The 17,814-nt window shown below is 41.7% G+C and overlaps 2 protein-coding genes across 4 annotated transcripts in view; both read right to left on the bottom strand.

Annotated features, from left to right (window-relative positions):
- LOC111975060 (hydroxysteroid (17-beta) dehydrogenase 3) overlaps positions 1-12,020 on the bottom strand; it is a 35,781-nt gene extending 23,761 nt beyond the window's left edge. For 2 of the 3 annotated variants that reach the window (XM_070447101.1, XM_024003224.2), the window contains exon 1: positions 11,751-12,020. In XM_070447101.1, the coding sequence (XP_070303202.1) occupies positions 11,751-12,012 (262 nt within the window). In that variant the 5' untranslated portion in view covers positions 12,013-12,020. The remainder of the gene's footprint in view (positions 1-11,750) is intronic. The other variant, XM_070447102.1, reaches the window with a different exon arrangement.
- A 3,661-nt stretch (positions 12,021-15,681) lies between these two features.
- On the bottom strand, positions 15,682-17,813 carry LOC111975128 (large ribosomal subunit protein mL41). Its single transcript, XM_024003310.2, has 2 exons — positions 17,693-17,813; positions 15,682-16,567 (listed from the first exon to the last, which is right to left on the bottom strand). The coding sequence occupies exon 2, from the start codon at positions 16,527-16,529 to the stop codon at positions 16,122-16,124; it is 408 nt and encodes a 135-aa protein (XP_023859078.1). The 5' UTR covers positions 16,530-16,567; positions 17,693-17,813; the 3' UTR covers positions 15,682-16,121.
- Between the last annotated feature and the right edge of the window lies 1 nt (position 17,814).

The following is a 17,814-nucleotide window of genomic DNA, read 5'->3' as shown; positions in this document are numbered from 1 at the left end:
AAAATTGGATTTATTTCTCTATGGTCCTAAATAACAAACTCAGCCATACTTTCTGAACACGGGTCAGTGCCTGGCTTAGAGATCGAACTAAAACACAAAATGTGGATGAAAGATGTTCGGCTTCACCTTGCCTCACCAATTCAACAGGTCAGAAAAATGTTGTTCTTTGTGTTTGACTCAAAATTCGTATTCTTGGGAAACGTTTCATTAATTTTGATTGATGGGGTGACACACACACACACACACACACACACACACACACACACACAGTACTTTCAAAAGACAACTTGGATGACTGTTCAAAACTATTTTTCCCAGTAAGAGCTAGTTTTTTCGAAGTTCCCAGTCGTCTTGAACGCACCCAAGTCTATAATAAGCCTTGCCTATTATAAATGACCAGACATGATTTATAGTTTATGAGAAGCACATTTATTTATTGATAATAATGTGGTTTAGCGATGTTCTTTAGTTAGTTGATCACCTGTGGACGAGAAGAAATGTGTTAGTTTGAGTTGAGCGCACCGGCAATTGGTTTGACGCCCAAACAATTTGTTGGGCGTCTCCAGATAGATAAAATATATACACTACCGTTCAAAAGTTTGGGGTCACTTAGAAATGTCCTTGTTTTTGAAAGAAAATCACATTTTTTGTCCAATAAAATAACATAAAATTGATCAGAAATACAGTGTAGACATTGTTAATGTTGTAAATGACTATTGTAGCTGGAAATGGCAGATTTTTTATGGAATATCTACAGGCGTACAGAGGCCCATTATCAGCAACCATCACTCCTGTGTTCCAATAGCACGTTGTGTTAGCTAATACAAGTTTATCATTTTAAAAGGATAATTGATCATTAGAAAACCCTTTTGCAATTATGTTAGCACAGCTGAAAACGGCTGTGCTGATTAAAGAAGAAATCAATCTGGCCTTCTTTAGACTAGTTGAGTAACTGGAGCATCAGCATTTGTGGGTTCGATTACAGGCTCAAAATAGCCAGAAACAAATAACTTTCTTCTGAAACTCATCAGTCTATTCTTGTTCTGAGAAATGAAGGCAATTCCATGCGAGAAATTGTCAAGAAACTGAAGATCTCCTACAACGCTGTGAACTTCTCCCTTCACAGAACAGCGCAAACTGGCTCTAACCAGAATAGAAAGAGGAGTGGGAGGCCCCGGTGCACAACTGAGCAAGAGGACAAGTACATTAGAGTGTCTAGTTTCAGAAACAGACACCTCACAAGTTCTCAACTGGCAGCTTCATTAAATAGTACCCACAAAACACCAGTCTCAACGTCAACAGCGAAGAGGCGACTCCAGGATGCAGGCCTTCTATGCAGAGTTCCTCTGTCCAGTGTTTGTGTTCTTTTGCCCATCTTAATCTTTTCTTTTTATTGGCCAGTCTGAGACATGGCTTTTTCTTTGCAACTCTGCCTAGAAGGCCAGCATTACGGAGTCGTTTCACTTCAAGTCAAAAGGTTTGACAGCAATACTGTATGCAATTCAAGTCAGTTGGGAACAGGTTTTTGATGTCTCAATACCTTGGCATCGGGTCTATGAACTGACATATAAAACAATTGACACATCAATCCATTTGTTTCAATTTAAGCTATTATATTAAATACTTGCTACAAAGACATTTATGTTATACGCCCACCAACCACCCTATTTTCACCTTAGGTAACCTTCTGTCTTATGTACATTGCATTCGGAAAGTATTCAGACCCCTTCACCTTTTCCACATTTTGTTAAGTTACAGCATTATTCTGAAATGTATTAAATATTTTTTTTCATTAATCTACACACAATACTCCATTATAATTAGCCCTTGATCAAGGCAGTTAACCCACGGTTCGTACACCGTCATTGAAAATAAGAATTTGTTATTAATTGGCTTGTCTAGTTAAATAAAGGTAAAATACATTTAAAAATGACAAAGCAGAAACAGGTTTTTAGAAATGTTTGCAAATGTATTACAAATAAAAAACAAAAATAACGTATTTACATAAGTATTCAGACCCTTTGCTAGGAGACTCGAAATTGAGCTCAGGTGCATCCTGTTTCCATTGATCATCCTTGAGATGTTTCTACAACTTGATTGGAGTCCACCTGTGGTAAACTCAATTGATTGCACATGATTTGGAAAGGCACACACCTGTCTATATAAGGTCCCACAGTTGAAAGTGCATGTCAGAGCAATGAGGTCGAAGGAATTGTCTGTAGAGCTCCGAGACAGGAATGTGTCGAGGCACAGATCTGGGGAAGGGTACCAAAACATTTCTGCAGCATTGAAGATCCAAGAACACAGTGGCCTCCATCATTCTTAAATGGAAGAAGTTTGGAAGCAACAAAACTCTTCCTAGAGCTGGCCGCCTGGCCCAACTGAGCAATTGAGGGAGAAGGGCCTTGGTCAGGGAGGTGACCAAGAACCCGATGGTCACTCTGACAGAGCTCTAGAGTTCTTCTGTGGAGATGGGAGAAACTTCCAGAAGGACAACCGTCTCTGCACACTCCACCAATCAGGTGTTTATGGTAGAGTGGACAGACGGAAGCCAKTCCTTAGTAAAAGGCACATGACATCCGCTTGGAGTCAGACTGGGGCGAAAGTTCACCTTCCAAAAGGACAGTGACCCTATGCACACAACCAAGACAACGCAGAAGTGGCTTCGGGTCAAGACTCTGTGTCATGCCTGATCTGTTTTCACCTGTCCTTGTGATTGTCTCCACCCCCTCCAGGTGTCGCTGATTTTCCCCAGTGTATTTATCCCTGTGTATCCTGTCTCTCTGTGCCAGTTCGTCTTGTATGTTCRAAGTCAACCAGCGTTTTTCCCGTTCTCCAGCTTTTTGCATTTCTTTTTTTCTAGTCCTCCCGGTTTTGACCCTTGCCTGTTTCTGGACTTTGTACCCGCCTGCCTGACCATTCTGCCTGCCTTGACCACGAGCCTGTCTGCCACTCTGTATCTCCTGGACTCTGATCTGGTTTTGACCTTTTGCCTGTCCACGGCCATTCTCTTGCCTACTCCTTTTGGATTAATAAACTTTGTAAGACTCCAACCATCTGCCTCCTGTGTCAGCATCTGGGTCTCAGCCAGATCCAAGACTTGAACCCGCTCAAATATCTCTGGGGAGACCTTAAAATAGCTTTGCAGCGACACTCCCCATCCAACCTGACAGAGCTTTAGACGATCTGCAGAGAAGAAATGTGAGAAACTCCCCAAATACAGGCGTGCCAGGCTTGTAGTGTCATACCCAAGAAGACCCGAGGCTATAATCGCTGCCAAAGGTGCTTCAACTAAGTTTTGATCAAAGGGTCTGAATACTTATGTAAATGTGATATTTCAGTGTTTTTTATTTTTAATAACATTTCTAAAAACCTGTTTTTGCTTTGTCATTATGCGGTAGTGTGTAGATTTTGGAGTCAGGTCCAGGCATGGTTGTTATGTCATAATATCAGGGTTCAYATCAACCTGCAGACTGTATTGTTACGGGATCTGAAAAACCACGATCCGTCAATGGGAAATATCATTATACTCTTGGGTATAGTGATGATTTTTGTATTTTTGTATCCATTTTAGAATAAGGCTGTAACMTAACAAAATGTGGAAACAGTCAAGGGCTCTGAATACTTTCCCGAATGCACTGTAACCTTACCAAACGTAACATATCATACTAATTTGAGTGTACCGGATTTGCATTTACTATATATAATTTACTTTATATTGATTCTGCCACGAGGAAACACTGGTACTGTCAATCGGTGGCTCGCTTTTGGAGTCAGGTCCAGGCATGGTTGTTATGTCATAATATCAGGGTTCAGATCAACCTGCAGACTGTATTGTTACGGGATCTGAAAAACCACGATCCGTCAATGGGAAATATCATTATACTCTTGGGTATAGTGTTTATTTTTACAGCAATATTAGTAGAAATGCTACAAATAGGGAGGTTCAGGACCCTCATAAGACATCATAGTGAAATGGAGGGCTGTATTGCAAATGGAAATAGCAAAATGACATTATACTGGGAAAGATGGGTGAATCTGTGAACATCGGAGGGTTGGAGTTAAGATCAGAATGGTGGATTGGCCGCTGTGGGTGAAAATCCAGCACTTGAAGAAAGAAGAAATTAGGAATATATGTATAATTATTTAACTACAGGTACCATAGATGTGAGAGAAAATAGCTGTAAGTAGCAGTAGAAGTATTGTTGTCCATTAGTTTATCCCAATCAGGGTAGGTATGGTAGGGTAAAAAAACAATTCAATTGATAGAATCCCTCCCCCCTTCCTCTAAAGTTGTCAGTGATGATATTCGAACACGCAACATTTTGGTTGCTAGACATTCAAGTTATACACCTGACACTTCTTTCGTTTTTACCTTAAGTAACCTTGTTTTACGTAACCATTACCAACCATACTAATTTGAGTGCACTGAATTTACTTTTACTATGCTACGTCTAGTAAATGAGACCATGGCCGGTTTTGCATGGCCTGGTGCCATTCCATTGGTCATTAAGGGAAATCTCCACCCACCTGGGGCACTGGGCCATGCAAAATGAACTGGCCCATGATGTCACAGTTGGCTTGTTCTCACTGGCTGATGCATGATGGGTCCTATTTCAACCCTGTCATTTATTTGTTTGAGAGACAGGACCGGGAACGGGTTGGWATGCTGACAGGTTTTTCAGGCATGATTAAGCCTGGGTTTTCTTTTGAACCCATTTTTTTTGTCCAGTTTCTTTTCTTTTGTAAATAATAGTACAATTCGCCGGCTGTTTAGCCTCACTCTGGTAAGAAAAAACAATTCTGCATCGTTGCCTCCTCACTGTTAAAATCCAACCGCCACAGGAGGTTGGTTGCACCTAAATTGGTCCTTGTGGTAATGACTGAATGGTACGAAATGATTTCAAGGTGTTTGATGCCATTCCATATGCTCAGTTCCGGCCATTATTATTAACTGTTCTCCCCTCAGCAGCATCCACTGCCAACCGCACGGTTAACTTCACACACACAGACACACACAGCTGTAGCTGTGGATAGTGAACATAAAAGTTCAGAATAACAACCTTCGAGATGGAACACGAAAGCCCCGGAATGTTCTTCTCTGAGGGGAAGGGAGGGGTGTTGAAGGGAGCGTTGGTTAGTGACCCTATTATAACAAAGGCAGCAGCATCTGAAAGCTGTGGTGTTTGGCTGGAGCTGAGTGGTCTCAGGGCTATCCAAGCTAGCCGGTGTCTCTTTCTCCCTCAATAGCAAGATGTGGTTATCTAGCCTCTGACTGTACAGTGTTAGGAATGTCTGTTCTTCTCCTCTTAACGCTAGTCTTCTCCTGCATCGCTTCAGGGCAGAGAGCTGAAGTAAGAAGTAAGCAGACCAGAAACCTCCCACAGTCAAATTAGAAATCACACGATATGGGACACTACACAAACCAAATACACACACACACACACACACTGAAGGCTACACACACCCCAACCTAACACAGAAAAAGGCTTGATAGTGAAAGAAAAGAGAAACACACTCATGTTCATTTGATTTCCAATGAGCTGGAAAGACTCCTCCAAGTTAAGGGGAAAGAAAGGAATAATTCACCCTGGAACATACTGTTCTAAAGGCTTTTTCCCCCCCATGTACTTGATTGGAATGGAATGAAAGTGGAGCTTGGGAAAAAGGAGGCCGTCAGGCTGGGTATTGTTGGTCCTTTATGGTGAAAGAGAACACCACAGCTTTAGCTAGCACTGTGGGAGGCGGAACAGCTCAGCTCAGAGGAGAAGACGGCCCCAGTAACACCAGGAGACTGCTGCCTCAGGAACACAGGAAGTTGATGTGTGTTTGTTTAACCTTCAGTCTGTGTTTGTGTGCATGTTTGCGTAGCCTTCAGTGTGTGTTTGTGTCCGTGTTTGCGTTTTGTTTGTGTTGCCCAGAAGATAATCTGTTAGGAAACTGACTCAGAGATTTGTAGCAAAGTCTTGTATAACTAAACCAAGATAGACCACAGCCTGTTGTATCCAATGGGAACAAATGAGTCATAGTGGGCAGAACAAGCAAGAAGGTGGGCAGATCCAAGCACGAGCTAGCGAYATCCTATTMGCGCATTCTAGCATACATCTGCATATTTCCGTTAGGTAACGCCTACTCTGAAGTGCGCCATGTGCAATAACTCAATTCGCCTGTGCAACGCTATTTTGAAAAACTTTTGCAAAGGGTAAAGTCTACAAAACTTAGTCCACACTGTTCATAACAGATTTTAGTTATGGGACCAGAAAACTTTATTGAGATAAAATGTTTAATTGATGTGAATATGTGCAGAATGTCAGCCAAAYTCCATCTCGTTCCATCTTCTCCCAAATGCTGGCCAGTGGGCTTCCTTTCAATACCATATTTGTTCGTGAGTGGAAACGCTAAGCGGATGCTTCACTTTCAGCCTCCCATAGAGGGCTGGCCATCATTGATGACCTCAGTTTAAATGTCATGCTGGTGTGTCAACATCACTGCCTGGTATGGCAACTGTTCTCTCTGCTACTGTACGACAAGCAGTACCGGAGCGCCAAGTCTAGGTCCAAGAGGCTTCTAAACAGCTTCTACCCCCAAGCCATAAGACTCCTGCACATCTAGTCAAATGGCTACCCAGACTATTTGCATTGTCAACCCCCCCTTTACACCACTGCTACTCTCTGTTGTCATCTATGCATAGTCACTTTAATAACTCTACCTACATGTACATACCACCTCAACTCCCCGGTGCCCCCACACATTGACTCTGTATCGGTACCCCCCTGTATATAGTCTCGCTATTGTTATTTTACTGCTGCTCTTTAATTACTTGTAACTTTTATCTCTTATCCGTCTTTTTTTTAAACTGCATTGTTGGTTAGGGGCTCATAAGTAAGCATTTCACTGTAAGGTCTACCTARACCTGTTGTATCCGGCGCATGTGACTTATAAAATGTGATTTATTTGATTTGATACAGCAGATTTCACACGTAGGCTACACGGCAGGGGTAWTAAAACCTTATGAGGTCCGGAGWACTGCRGGTTTTCTGTTCTACCTATAATTAATTGCACACACCTGGTGTTCCAGGTCTAAATTAGGGAGTGAACGTTATTTATAATAAGGGTTACATGGAGAAAATCAGACCTCTCTGAAATTGTAATGGATGGCCCTCCCTTCAGCAAAATATATTTGATCTAAACGCTCCCTGAATGCTTGGAGAGAAAAGATAAGTGACCCTCCCCTATACCCAAAATAATAATTAAAACATAGTGGATAGCAGAGAACATGCCTACCATTTACCCTCACTTCTTGGACAGACCAGAGCCTTAGATATGCAGTTTTAGAAACTGTTCTTCGTCCTGTAAGCCTTACATGGCAACGCAGGAATTTTTATAGTGCACAGGGCTGCGAGTCATTAGGTTGTGGGTTCACAGACCACCATGGACAAGAGTAGGGGTGGAAATATCTCCTTTATAGTTCAAGCATTGCATGAATCTATCATCGTGTTTGCAGGTCCGAGATAAAATAGCCTTTTATAAACATTTCATGCAATTCTCCATCATTTTACATATTAGCAGAATTTTTTAAATACCACACAAATTACAGAAATTACAGGCTAAGAATGGACAGAGAGATAGGCCTGTGTGTTCATCTTATCATATTTCTCTAATGCCAAATCAGTGTGTCTTGTTTGCAATGAAACTGGCCCCGTTGGCAAATAATTAAATCTGAGACATAGTTAGGAATCGGAGCATGGTACTTTAACAATGTAGGGCTACCTTTCCACCCCAGACAGAGTAGACCTACTGACGCAGGGAAATTAACTGCTGGATACTCTTCTCCGTTGCTTAACCCAACGAGAAAAAGTGTTTCCCCAAAAGCTGTCTGGGTTTAAACATCTTCTATTGTACAGAAAATGAATAGCTTAATCGACTGATAGGTGACAGAATTATTTTACTTCCAAGCTGAGTACGCTTTTTGTCTCCCGGCTATAGAAGGTTGTAGCTCAGCCTCTGAATGTCAAAGAACAAAACAATGATATCCCCATATGCATCAGTCACGTCTTTCCCAGGTATTTTACAGCTTGTTTCTAGCATAAAGCATTGCGGACCAGAGCAATGTCATAGATCACTTTATATAATCAGATCGGTTTTATTTTCTTCAAAATCTTAAGCTAACAAGGGGTAGGCCTGTGCTTTGTGTCATTTACTTTAATAAAATGGTAGGCCTATGGCATACCCTCTCATGCCCCCTCAAGATTTGGCATGGGTCCCCAGATCCTCAAAAGGTTTGACAGCTGCACCATCAAGAGCATCCTCACCGGTTGCATCACCACCTGGTGTGGCGCTACAGAGGCTAGTGTGTACGGCCCAGTACATTACTTGGGCCAAGCTTCCTGACATCCAGGACCTATGTATATATACTAGGCGGTGTCAGAGGAAGGCCCAAAAAATTGTCAAAGACTCCAGTCACCCAAGTCATAGACTCTCTGCTACCGCACGGCAAGCAGTACCGGAGCGCCAAATCTAGGACCAAAGTGCTCCCAAGCCATAAGACTGCTGAACAATGAATCAAATGGCCACCTGGACTATTTACATTGACTCCCCCCTTGTTTTTACACCGCTGCTACTCACGGTTTATTATCTATGCACAGTCACTTTACAAATTACCTCGACTAACCTGTACCCCCGCACATTGACTCTGTACCGGTACCCCGTATATTTAGCCTAGTTATTGTTGTGTCATTTTGTTGTTACTTAAAAAWAAATAAAAAAACGTTCATTTATTTAGTAAATATTTTCTTAACTCTATTTCTTGAACTGCATTGTTGGTTAAGGTCTTGTAAGTAAGCATTTCACGGTAAGGTCTACACCTTTTGTATTCCGCGCATGTGATAAATACAATTTTATTTGAATTCGAGTCTTGGTTTTAACTTAACAGCCCTAATTTCATCTGTCAAAAAGGTAGGCCTACCTCTTGTTTTTTTAAATAGGAAGAAATAGGCTCCAACACAAAGGCCTGTTGTTGTTAGTGAAGTCTAATTAAAATGAAGATGGTTTAAATGAATTATGCCTACTTGAATTTGCCTACTTTCAGCACCATGAGCTGTCCATTTCCGATTGATTGTGCCGCGGATGCTGCTTCAAGTTTCAGCAGCACAATATAAGTTACTTGAATCTGGTTTATTGTGAGGTCAATAACACTGATAAATACATCATGGGCAAGAAACATTGTTTTTAATCAAATTAATTATAGTAGTCGCAAGCTACCAAAGTTGACCTCCGGTCCTCCTTCTCATCTTCGCGGACTAGCCTATATAGGCTATAGGCTAATCCGCGCGCAAGACTATTTGGACTGCAGTAGGCCTAATCCCAAAATATTTCCAGAAGAAACCTTTGACTTTCCTCCAGAACTGCCACCGTAGGCCTACACAGCACAGACATTAGTTAGCCACTGTACACTGAGTGTACAAAACATTAGCAACATGCTCTTTCCAAGACATAGACTGACCAGGTGAATCCAGGTGAAAGCTATGATCCCTTATTGATGTCACCTGTTAAATCCACTTCAATCAGTGTAGATGAAGGAGAGAAGAGAGGTTAAATAATGATTTTTAAGCTGAGAGCCAATTAAGACATGGATTGTGTATGTGTACCATTCACAGGGTGAATGGGCAAGACAAAATATTTCACTGCCTTTGACCGGGATATGGTAGTAGGTGCCAGGCGCACTGGTTTGAGTGTGTCAAGAACGGCAACGCTGCCGGGTTTTTCACATTCAACAGTTTCTTGTGCCAACTTGACTCAACTGTGGGAAGCATTGGAGTCAACATGGGCCAGCATCCCTGTGGAACGCTTTCGGCACCTTGTAATCCTTGCCCCAAATGAATTGAGGCTGTTTTGAGGGCAATAGGGGGTGCAACTCAATAGTAGGAAGGTGATCCTAATGTTTTAGGACAAAATCAACTGTTCAGAGGAGACTGTGTGAATCAGGCCTTCATGGTCGAATTGCTGCAACCAAACCACTACTAAAAAGGACCCCAATAAAAAATAAGAGACTTGCTTGGGCCAAGAAACACGAGCAATGGACATTAGACCGGTGGAAATCTGTCATTTGTAAAATATAAAATATATTTTGATTTGTCTTACACTTTTTTGGGCTACTACATGATTCCATATGTGTTATTTCATKATTTGTCTTCCCTATTATTCTACAATGTAGAAAACCCCTTGAATGAGTAGGTGTCCAACATTTTGACTGGTACTGTATACATAACAAAAGTATAATATAATGACGAGATGCTTATGTCTCCGCCCTAACAATGAGAGTCGTTGTCCCAAAGGCGGGAAGGCAGACTACAAGATTAGGTCCCAAAATAAGCCCATAAAAATGCATTGGGTTTATTTTGGACAGATTTTGGCGAGAGTGAAACCTCTCCCTTTGCCTCTTCCTCTCTGCCAACAGTAGAAAAGAGGGGAATATCTTCTTTCGCTTGATGTTAACTTTGTTTCACCTAATATTGAGGAAATTACACTAATTGGAGCTAATTACACTCACTGGAGTATCTGACATAGGCTTTGATAAAGTACCCGCGAGTACCAGTCATGGCAAATTACGCTGTCTGCTGGCACTCTTTCTTGACTTGGAATTACATTTTTGCCAACATATTGCTAACCTTTGTTTAACCAGCTAAACAGCTGCAATTAGCGAACGTGTTTGAGACAAGGGTGTCACCCAAAGCTGTGTTGTATTCATTAGGTATGTCTTTCAAAGATGCATTACAAGCTCATTTTTTTTCTTCTTCTCCCATTTACATGACAATTAAGTATTACCTAACATTCCATAATCGTCACAGCCCTAGTTTGGAGTTACATTTCTAGCTAATAGGCTATGTTAGAGTTTACACTTCTTTCAATGTTAATGTGGGCAGGTCAAAATAATGAAAAACGATTGATCAATTTCATTTCAAAATATTGAGTACTTGTCCTTGTCATCATCATTCACCGGATAATATGACGGGGGTCCCTGGGTCGCCGGTTTGCCTGGGTGTGAAAAGGTTGAAGACCCCTGCCGTACACCGTTTACACTTAGTTTAAAGTATCTAAACAGTGTGTAGACATCATGCTCGTTTTTCCTGGGCTCTATGTCAGTCAGTTCGATAGTCTCCCCAGGTGACCCTGTCAGATGACACACTTCATCCCCACCAGATAATACAACGTGTCAACATGACATCAACGTGATAATAAAATGGCATTGATAGCTGTGGTGTAAAAAACAACCTCCATTTACCCACCTATATTCTATAAAGCCTCCTTACTGATCCACCCAGCTGTGAGTGACCTGATAGAGTGTTTCCCAGACATTTAAAGATCTGGAAAATGTTTTAATAATGGGCTTTAATCCCGTTCCAGATAGAACTCTTTGTTCTTCAGTATAATTTGCACAGTGGGGTCACAAGTTGCCACATTTCATTACATCCAGTACAATACCTTAGAAGCAAGTTGAGACCACAAGGTGGAACAGGGACTGAAGTAGGACTTTGTCATGTACTGCTCATACAAAGACTCAATTTACATCGTTCGTTTTTAAAACCTCATGAAACGTGTTTACAAATTTTTCTTCCTAATAAGTTACTTATAATCGGTAATGTAACTTCAGCGCATGTCAGTTATTTATTCTGGGTAAACACACACACACACACACACACACACACACACACACACACACACACACACACACACACACACAGAGAGCTCACCTGCCCACTCTCCCATTGATGTAAAGAAGGAATCTGGCTGCGGAAAGCAAACTCTGGGATAAAGCATCTTAGCGAAGTGGACCATTTTCACTCCATAAAAGACTACGACTGCAGCACCAAGGCAGACAAAGAACAGCTCCATTAAATCCATGGCAAGATCCACTGGCTCTTTAAGATTGTCTGGCTGCAACAACAAACTCGGCCTGTGTGTGAGAATGTGTATGTCTGCTCTGACCACAACACAATTCCTCAGCCCAGACATACACACTGGGGAGTGTCAGGGGGAATAGACAATCCATACCCACCCCCCCCCCCCCCCCACACACCTCTCCTGTAGGCTACACAAACCAAACACACACACACACATCAAGCTACACCTCCCCTTTCAGTTTAGTACCAAGCATGCAATTTGTCAGATGTAGTCCCTGCCTCTCTGTATCAAATTCAGATTACAGAGTTAGTGTAGAAAGGTTCTTGTGCATTTCCTACCAGCTGCCTTCTTGCTGAATCAAGACAACTTTCTGGAAAAAGCCTTAGTGCTATCCATATGGTATGGACTGTATCTAAGCTATTTTGACATGGGTTACACAGAAAAAAAACAGCCATGATTGCCAGGAATCACAACTGGGAATAAGACTAGACTAATGGATGCAATATTCTGTACTAGGTGTCTTGGATACTCAGWTTCACCAGCGCATTGAAGAAGACACACTGCTGTGCACAGGCACGGACTTTAAGGGCTTTATTTGTACTGTTTGAAAATGCATGTTGGCCTTCTTAAGAATGCATCAAGGAGACTATAGTAAATGGAAAGAAACAGAGACAAACCCACGCATTTGCTCAATGCAAGTGCTTGTATGCAGCAGGCGCAAACAAGAAAATAAGTGTAATTTACAGGTGACCTTACATCTGGGAAMAATCTATTCTGACTCTCACACCCTCCCCCCAACATTCCCACACAGATCACATCATATGACAGTTGATTCACTGATCTTTTGACATCTTTCCTTGTGGACCCATTGTATCCAGGGATAACAGTGAATAGTGTGGCATTTTGTCACCCTGAACCACAGTTCATTYAAAGGCAGAGTATGGTAGGTGAATGGCAGAACTTGAGTTGGGAAGTGCTTGATCAAGCCAGATGGCTGGGGTTTGTGTGCTTGTGTTTTTTATCAATTTAAGGGACCATTTTGACAATAGCCCATCTGTAATGTATTTTTGTAGGCAAAAAAAACAAAACACTTACCCTACTCCATACTGAAGATGGTAAGTACATGCAGTACTAATTACTGTACTTGCAAAATACATATCAGTATTTCTAAAATGGGAAATAGTTAATTATCTCAATCTTGTGGTTAAATACTATTGTKTTCATTCATAAGGTAGCTGCTGGTGGCAACAAAATATTATATTTCATCAAAACGCAACTTCCCTTACAAAAAAGCATTATGGGATTCCTATAGGAAACTATACACTGAGTGTACAAAACATTAAGAACACCTGCTCTTTCCATGACAGACCGACCAGGTGAATGCAGGTGAAAGCTACAGTATGATCCCTTATTGATGTCACTTGTTAAATCCACTTCAATCAGTGTAGATGGAGGGGAGGAGACAGGTTAAAGAAGGATTTCTAAGCCTTGAGACATGGATTGAGTATGTGTGCCATTCAGAGGGTGAATGGGCAAGACAAAATATTTAAGTGCCGTTGAACGGGGTATGGTAGTAGGTTGCCAGGCGCACCGGTTTGTGCAACACTGCTGGGTATTTCCACACTCAACAGTTTCCTGTGGGTATAAAAAAAAATGGTCCACCACCCAAAGGACATCCAGTCATCTTGACACAACTGTGGGAAGCAATACAGTCATGGGCTAGCTTCCTTGTGGAACTCTTGACACCTTGTAGACTCCATGGCCCAACGAAATCAGGCTGTTCTGATGGCGGGGGGGGGGTGTATGTTTTGAACACTCAGTGTAAGTCTTCTATAGTAAGCTTATAGTATTCTATGATCTTGTATCTGTATCTATGACAAGCAGGTGTTGCTGTGGGACGAGAGGAACACGTGCCAGCCTCTCAGTGAGAATGCCCTGGGTGGAGGAGTGTGGTGACTGAAGTGGCATCCTACCCATGAGCACTTGCGACTGCCACATCCTTCACTGCCAGGCAAGCAAGCCCTGGGGAGTCTGAACGGGGCAAGCCTGCACAGGCTTTCACCACACATTCGAGTGAAGCGTGAGAGCTAAGGCTAGACAGTGACATGAAGCTCACATGAAAACATAACCCTTTACAACTACCATGTCTGATTGATTTTTAAAGGGGCAATCCAACCGAAAAGGTTTATAGTACTAATTGTAATTTAAGAGCTGGTAATGTTTTGTCATTGTGTCAAACCTGTATTTTTCACTTGTTCCTCTAGAGGGCAGCGGAAGAGCATGTTCCATCCTAGCCTCCTACACAACTACCTGGCCTACAGGGCAGACTGATCCCACTTGTCCCTGGAACAGCCTCCTCCCTGCTCCCATCTGTAGACCACAGAGCAAAGACAGAGAGCCATGAGGATTAGGTATGAATCTCCAGCTACCAGCTTCAACACCTCCTTGGAGGATGACGCAGGATGTTACATACCTGGGCGCTGATCCCCGCCACCTGCTAGCTCTGTGGGAGGCCCACCTCCTTATTCCAACCCTTCAGAAGACAGCACTGCAGTGTCCTGCCTAATAGCCAGCTGCTCATTCTATGACCACATGCTTCATGTATGGCGCTGGGACTGGACCCCAAAGTTACATACCTGGTAGCCTGCACCGTGAAGACCCAGGGGATGAGAGAGGGAGAGGAGCAACGGACGAGGGCGATGGTTGCCAGGCAGGAGCACCACCACCAGGTTTATTTTGAGACTTGTTTTGTTTCATTGGTCAAGCCCACAAAACCAAAGGGGTATAATAACACAGYATCAATGAGTTAGCCAGCTAACTTTGACAAACAACCAGAAAAAACGATTGATTTTCTGGTTCATTAAGTTAAACTTAGTGCCTTCAGAAAGTATTCACACTCCTTGACTTTTTCAACATTTTGTTGTGTTACAGCCATAATTTAAAATGGATTAAATGTAGATGTTTTTGTCACTGGCCTACACAAACACAATATGGAATTATGTTTTTACAAATTAAACAGTATTCAACCCCTTTGTTATGGCAAGCCCAAATAATGCTTGTAATCGTTAATGATAACAAAAGAAACGGAATGAAGTTAAGCACAGGCAAAATCCTAGACGAATACCTGGTCTGTTTTACATCAGACACTGGGAGATWAATTCACCTTTCAGCAGGACAATAACCTAAAAACAAGGCCAAATCTACACTGGAGCAGTTTACCAACAAATTAAAATGGTTGTCTAGCAATGATCAACAACCAATTTTACAGCACTTGAAGAAATTTGAAAAGAACAAATGGGCAAATGATGCACAATCCAGGTGTGGAAAGCTCTTGGAGACTTACCCAGAAAGTAGTGGCTCGGGTGTGAATACTTATGTAAATGAGAGTTCTGTATTTATTTTTAGATAAATTTGCTAACATTTCTAAAAAACTATTTTCACTTTCACATTATGGGTTATTGTGTGTAGATGGGTGATACAAAAATATATTTAATGAATCTATAATTTATGCTGTAAGGCAAAAAAATGTGGACTAAGTCAAGGGGTCTGAATACTTTGACGGCATTGTATGTGCTTTTGGATGGGTCAATTAGACCATGGCCATATCAAGTTAGTTATCAAAAAATAAAAAGTGATTTCAGAATATTTATTCAAGTTAGCTGGCTAACTCATTGATCCCACTTTGTAGTATACCCCTCTGGAGGCAGAGGCAGAAGAATGCATATTATATTTCCCACGACCGTACCTGCCTCGCTTATTTCAATGTTCAAAACACAAAACAACCAGCACCAATTATTTATTTTTTGAAAATGTCAAATCTTCCAAGATGGAACACTTTTGGTAAAAAGCAAAGAGTGATAAATACATATTCACATGTAGATTTGTACTGAAAGTGCTATATCTTGGAGACTTTACTTCCGGCATGTCCCCATTGTTGGCAACCATATCAACAGTGGACTAATGAACAAAATACTAAAATATGTTTGAGTGAACTATCCCTTTAACGTATGCTAAAGGGATAGCCCAACAGTTTGAGTCCAAATACCACATACTAGTACTTTCAGCAAGCACATTCACAATACACCACGGTCCAGTAACATATGATCAGCTCAGCGGTCTCAAATGGTTAGCAACTACTTGACCTCCCAACACAAACAAAATTAGTTAACGATCCTTGATACTAAGTCAGAGTTCCAGATAGATCAGATTGGGTGGCCTTTTTATTGTATAAAGTTCTTTGGGTATAGTTTAAATAACTTTCCCTCCTGCGTGGGCTCAAATCCGTATTTCCCCAGCTGTTCCTTATCAAAGGAGCCTTCCTCAAAGTCTTTCTGGATCTGCTGGGCCACAGCCTCGGAGAACAGACCCTCAGGGGTGACAGCGGGCTCCGTTCCAGCCGGGGTGCGGTACGACACGTAGGGCTTGAGTATGAATCCCTCCAAGTCAGGCACCACAAACTGGGGGATCATTGCCTGTACTGGAACAAATTTTCTGCTGGAGGTTAGTACTCCTGTTGGCTGTGCCCCTCTGCCTTTGTAGTGAGTCATTGAGCCACGTTTGCTGGTGAATTCAGCCATACGATCGGCTCCTCTCACAATGCCCCGTCGAAGAGCATTCAATACGCCCATCGCATCGAAGAGTTTTGGACTCAAACGGTTGGGCAAATCTGTATGGAGTCAAAGAAATGGGTGAGATTACAATGGGTGCTTTGGTAGCTAACAACAGTAAACATAGCTAAATCACTATTTCCTCACTGCTAGGAACCTACCTCTACCAGTTCTTTCACATTCGTTTAAATCAAGTAAAATGAGACTGGGATGAAGAAACAGAATAAAGTAAGCATTTTAACTATTGACCGTTTGAAACCCCTGTGTGAAAATGTGAGTCAAACTGTTGCAAGATATAGATAACACATTTTTATTTACAACGATGGCTACCAAAAGGCAAAAAGGCCTCCTGCGGGGACGGAGATTAAAATATTTATTTGCTAAAAATATTGGACAACACACACATCACGACAAGAGACACCACAACACTACATAAACTAGTATAGTGTAGATAATCATTGTACCAGTTAAACCGCTGTGAAATATAGTTTCCATGACCAAAAACATTGTTGTTTTAGCTGTTTGAAGCTGGTGTACAAAAGTAAAAGAGCAAAAACAAAACTTAACGGTAGCATAAAATACTGAACATAGAACAGCTTMACCGCTTCTTAGTCTTGCTTTCAAGTAGAATGATTGATCTAAAACTAAAATGTCTATGCAAATTTGACCAGGTCGACCGAAAAGTTACATATTGCCACTAATTGAAATACTGTAGAARTACATMAATTCCTATGGAGGGTGCATTGGAGTCAACATGGGCTTCTTCTGGAGAGTGCCAATACGGTAGTTTCAATGCCCATCACTGGCCAATATATAGCATTAACAAGCCAGGGTTTATATACAACAGTATTGTAAACATGACACATTAACACGTTCCATATTGTAACTGTTGCTACCTGAAGACATATTCATTGCGAAAAACGTCTGGGCATTGTTGTCTACGCATAGCTTTGTTGGTAGCTGTTGTTAGCTAGCTAACGTTATTTAGTTTGGTTTTGTACCCATGTGTTTTGCTAGCACTAGAGTAGTTCGCTAGCTAGCAAAAGACACGGGTCAACGACACTTTGACTCTCTGTTTCTAAATAGCTGTACGGTCATTGTTGAAGTAGAAAGCAAGATAAGCACTACATGGCGATTAATATCACTTTAGCGATAATATGTSTAAAATCTATAGCTACACTCACCTTGAACAGCGCCAATGGCAAGATAGACACATTCGAAGACCCCGACGTCAGAATAAAACGTTTTGTGATTGGTTTGATTCAGTCAGTGGTAGCCAATTGGAATTCCAGATACTGGCAGTGAG

The sequence above is a fragment of the Salvelinus sp. IW2-2015 genome, linkage group LG15 (genome assembly GCF_002910315.2).
Source record: "Salvelinus sp. IW2-2015 linkage group LG15, ASM291031v2, whole genome shotgun sequence".
NCBI classification, from domain to species: Eukaryota; Metazoa; Chordata; class Actinopteri; order Salmoniformes; family Salmonidae; genus Salvelinus; species Salvelinus sp. IW2-2015.
Note: the sequence above shows the minus strand (reverse complement) of the source record. Positions and strands in the feature narration are given on the sequence as shown.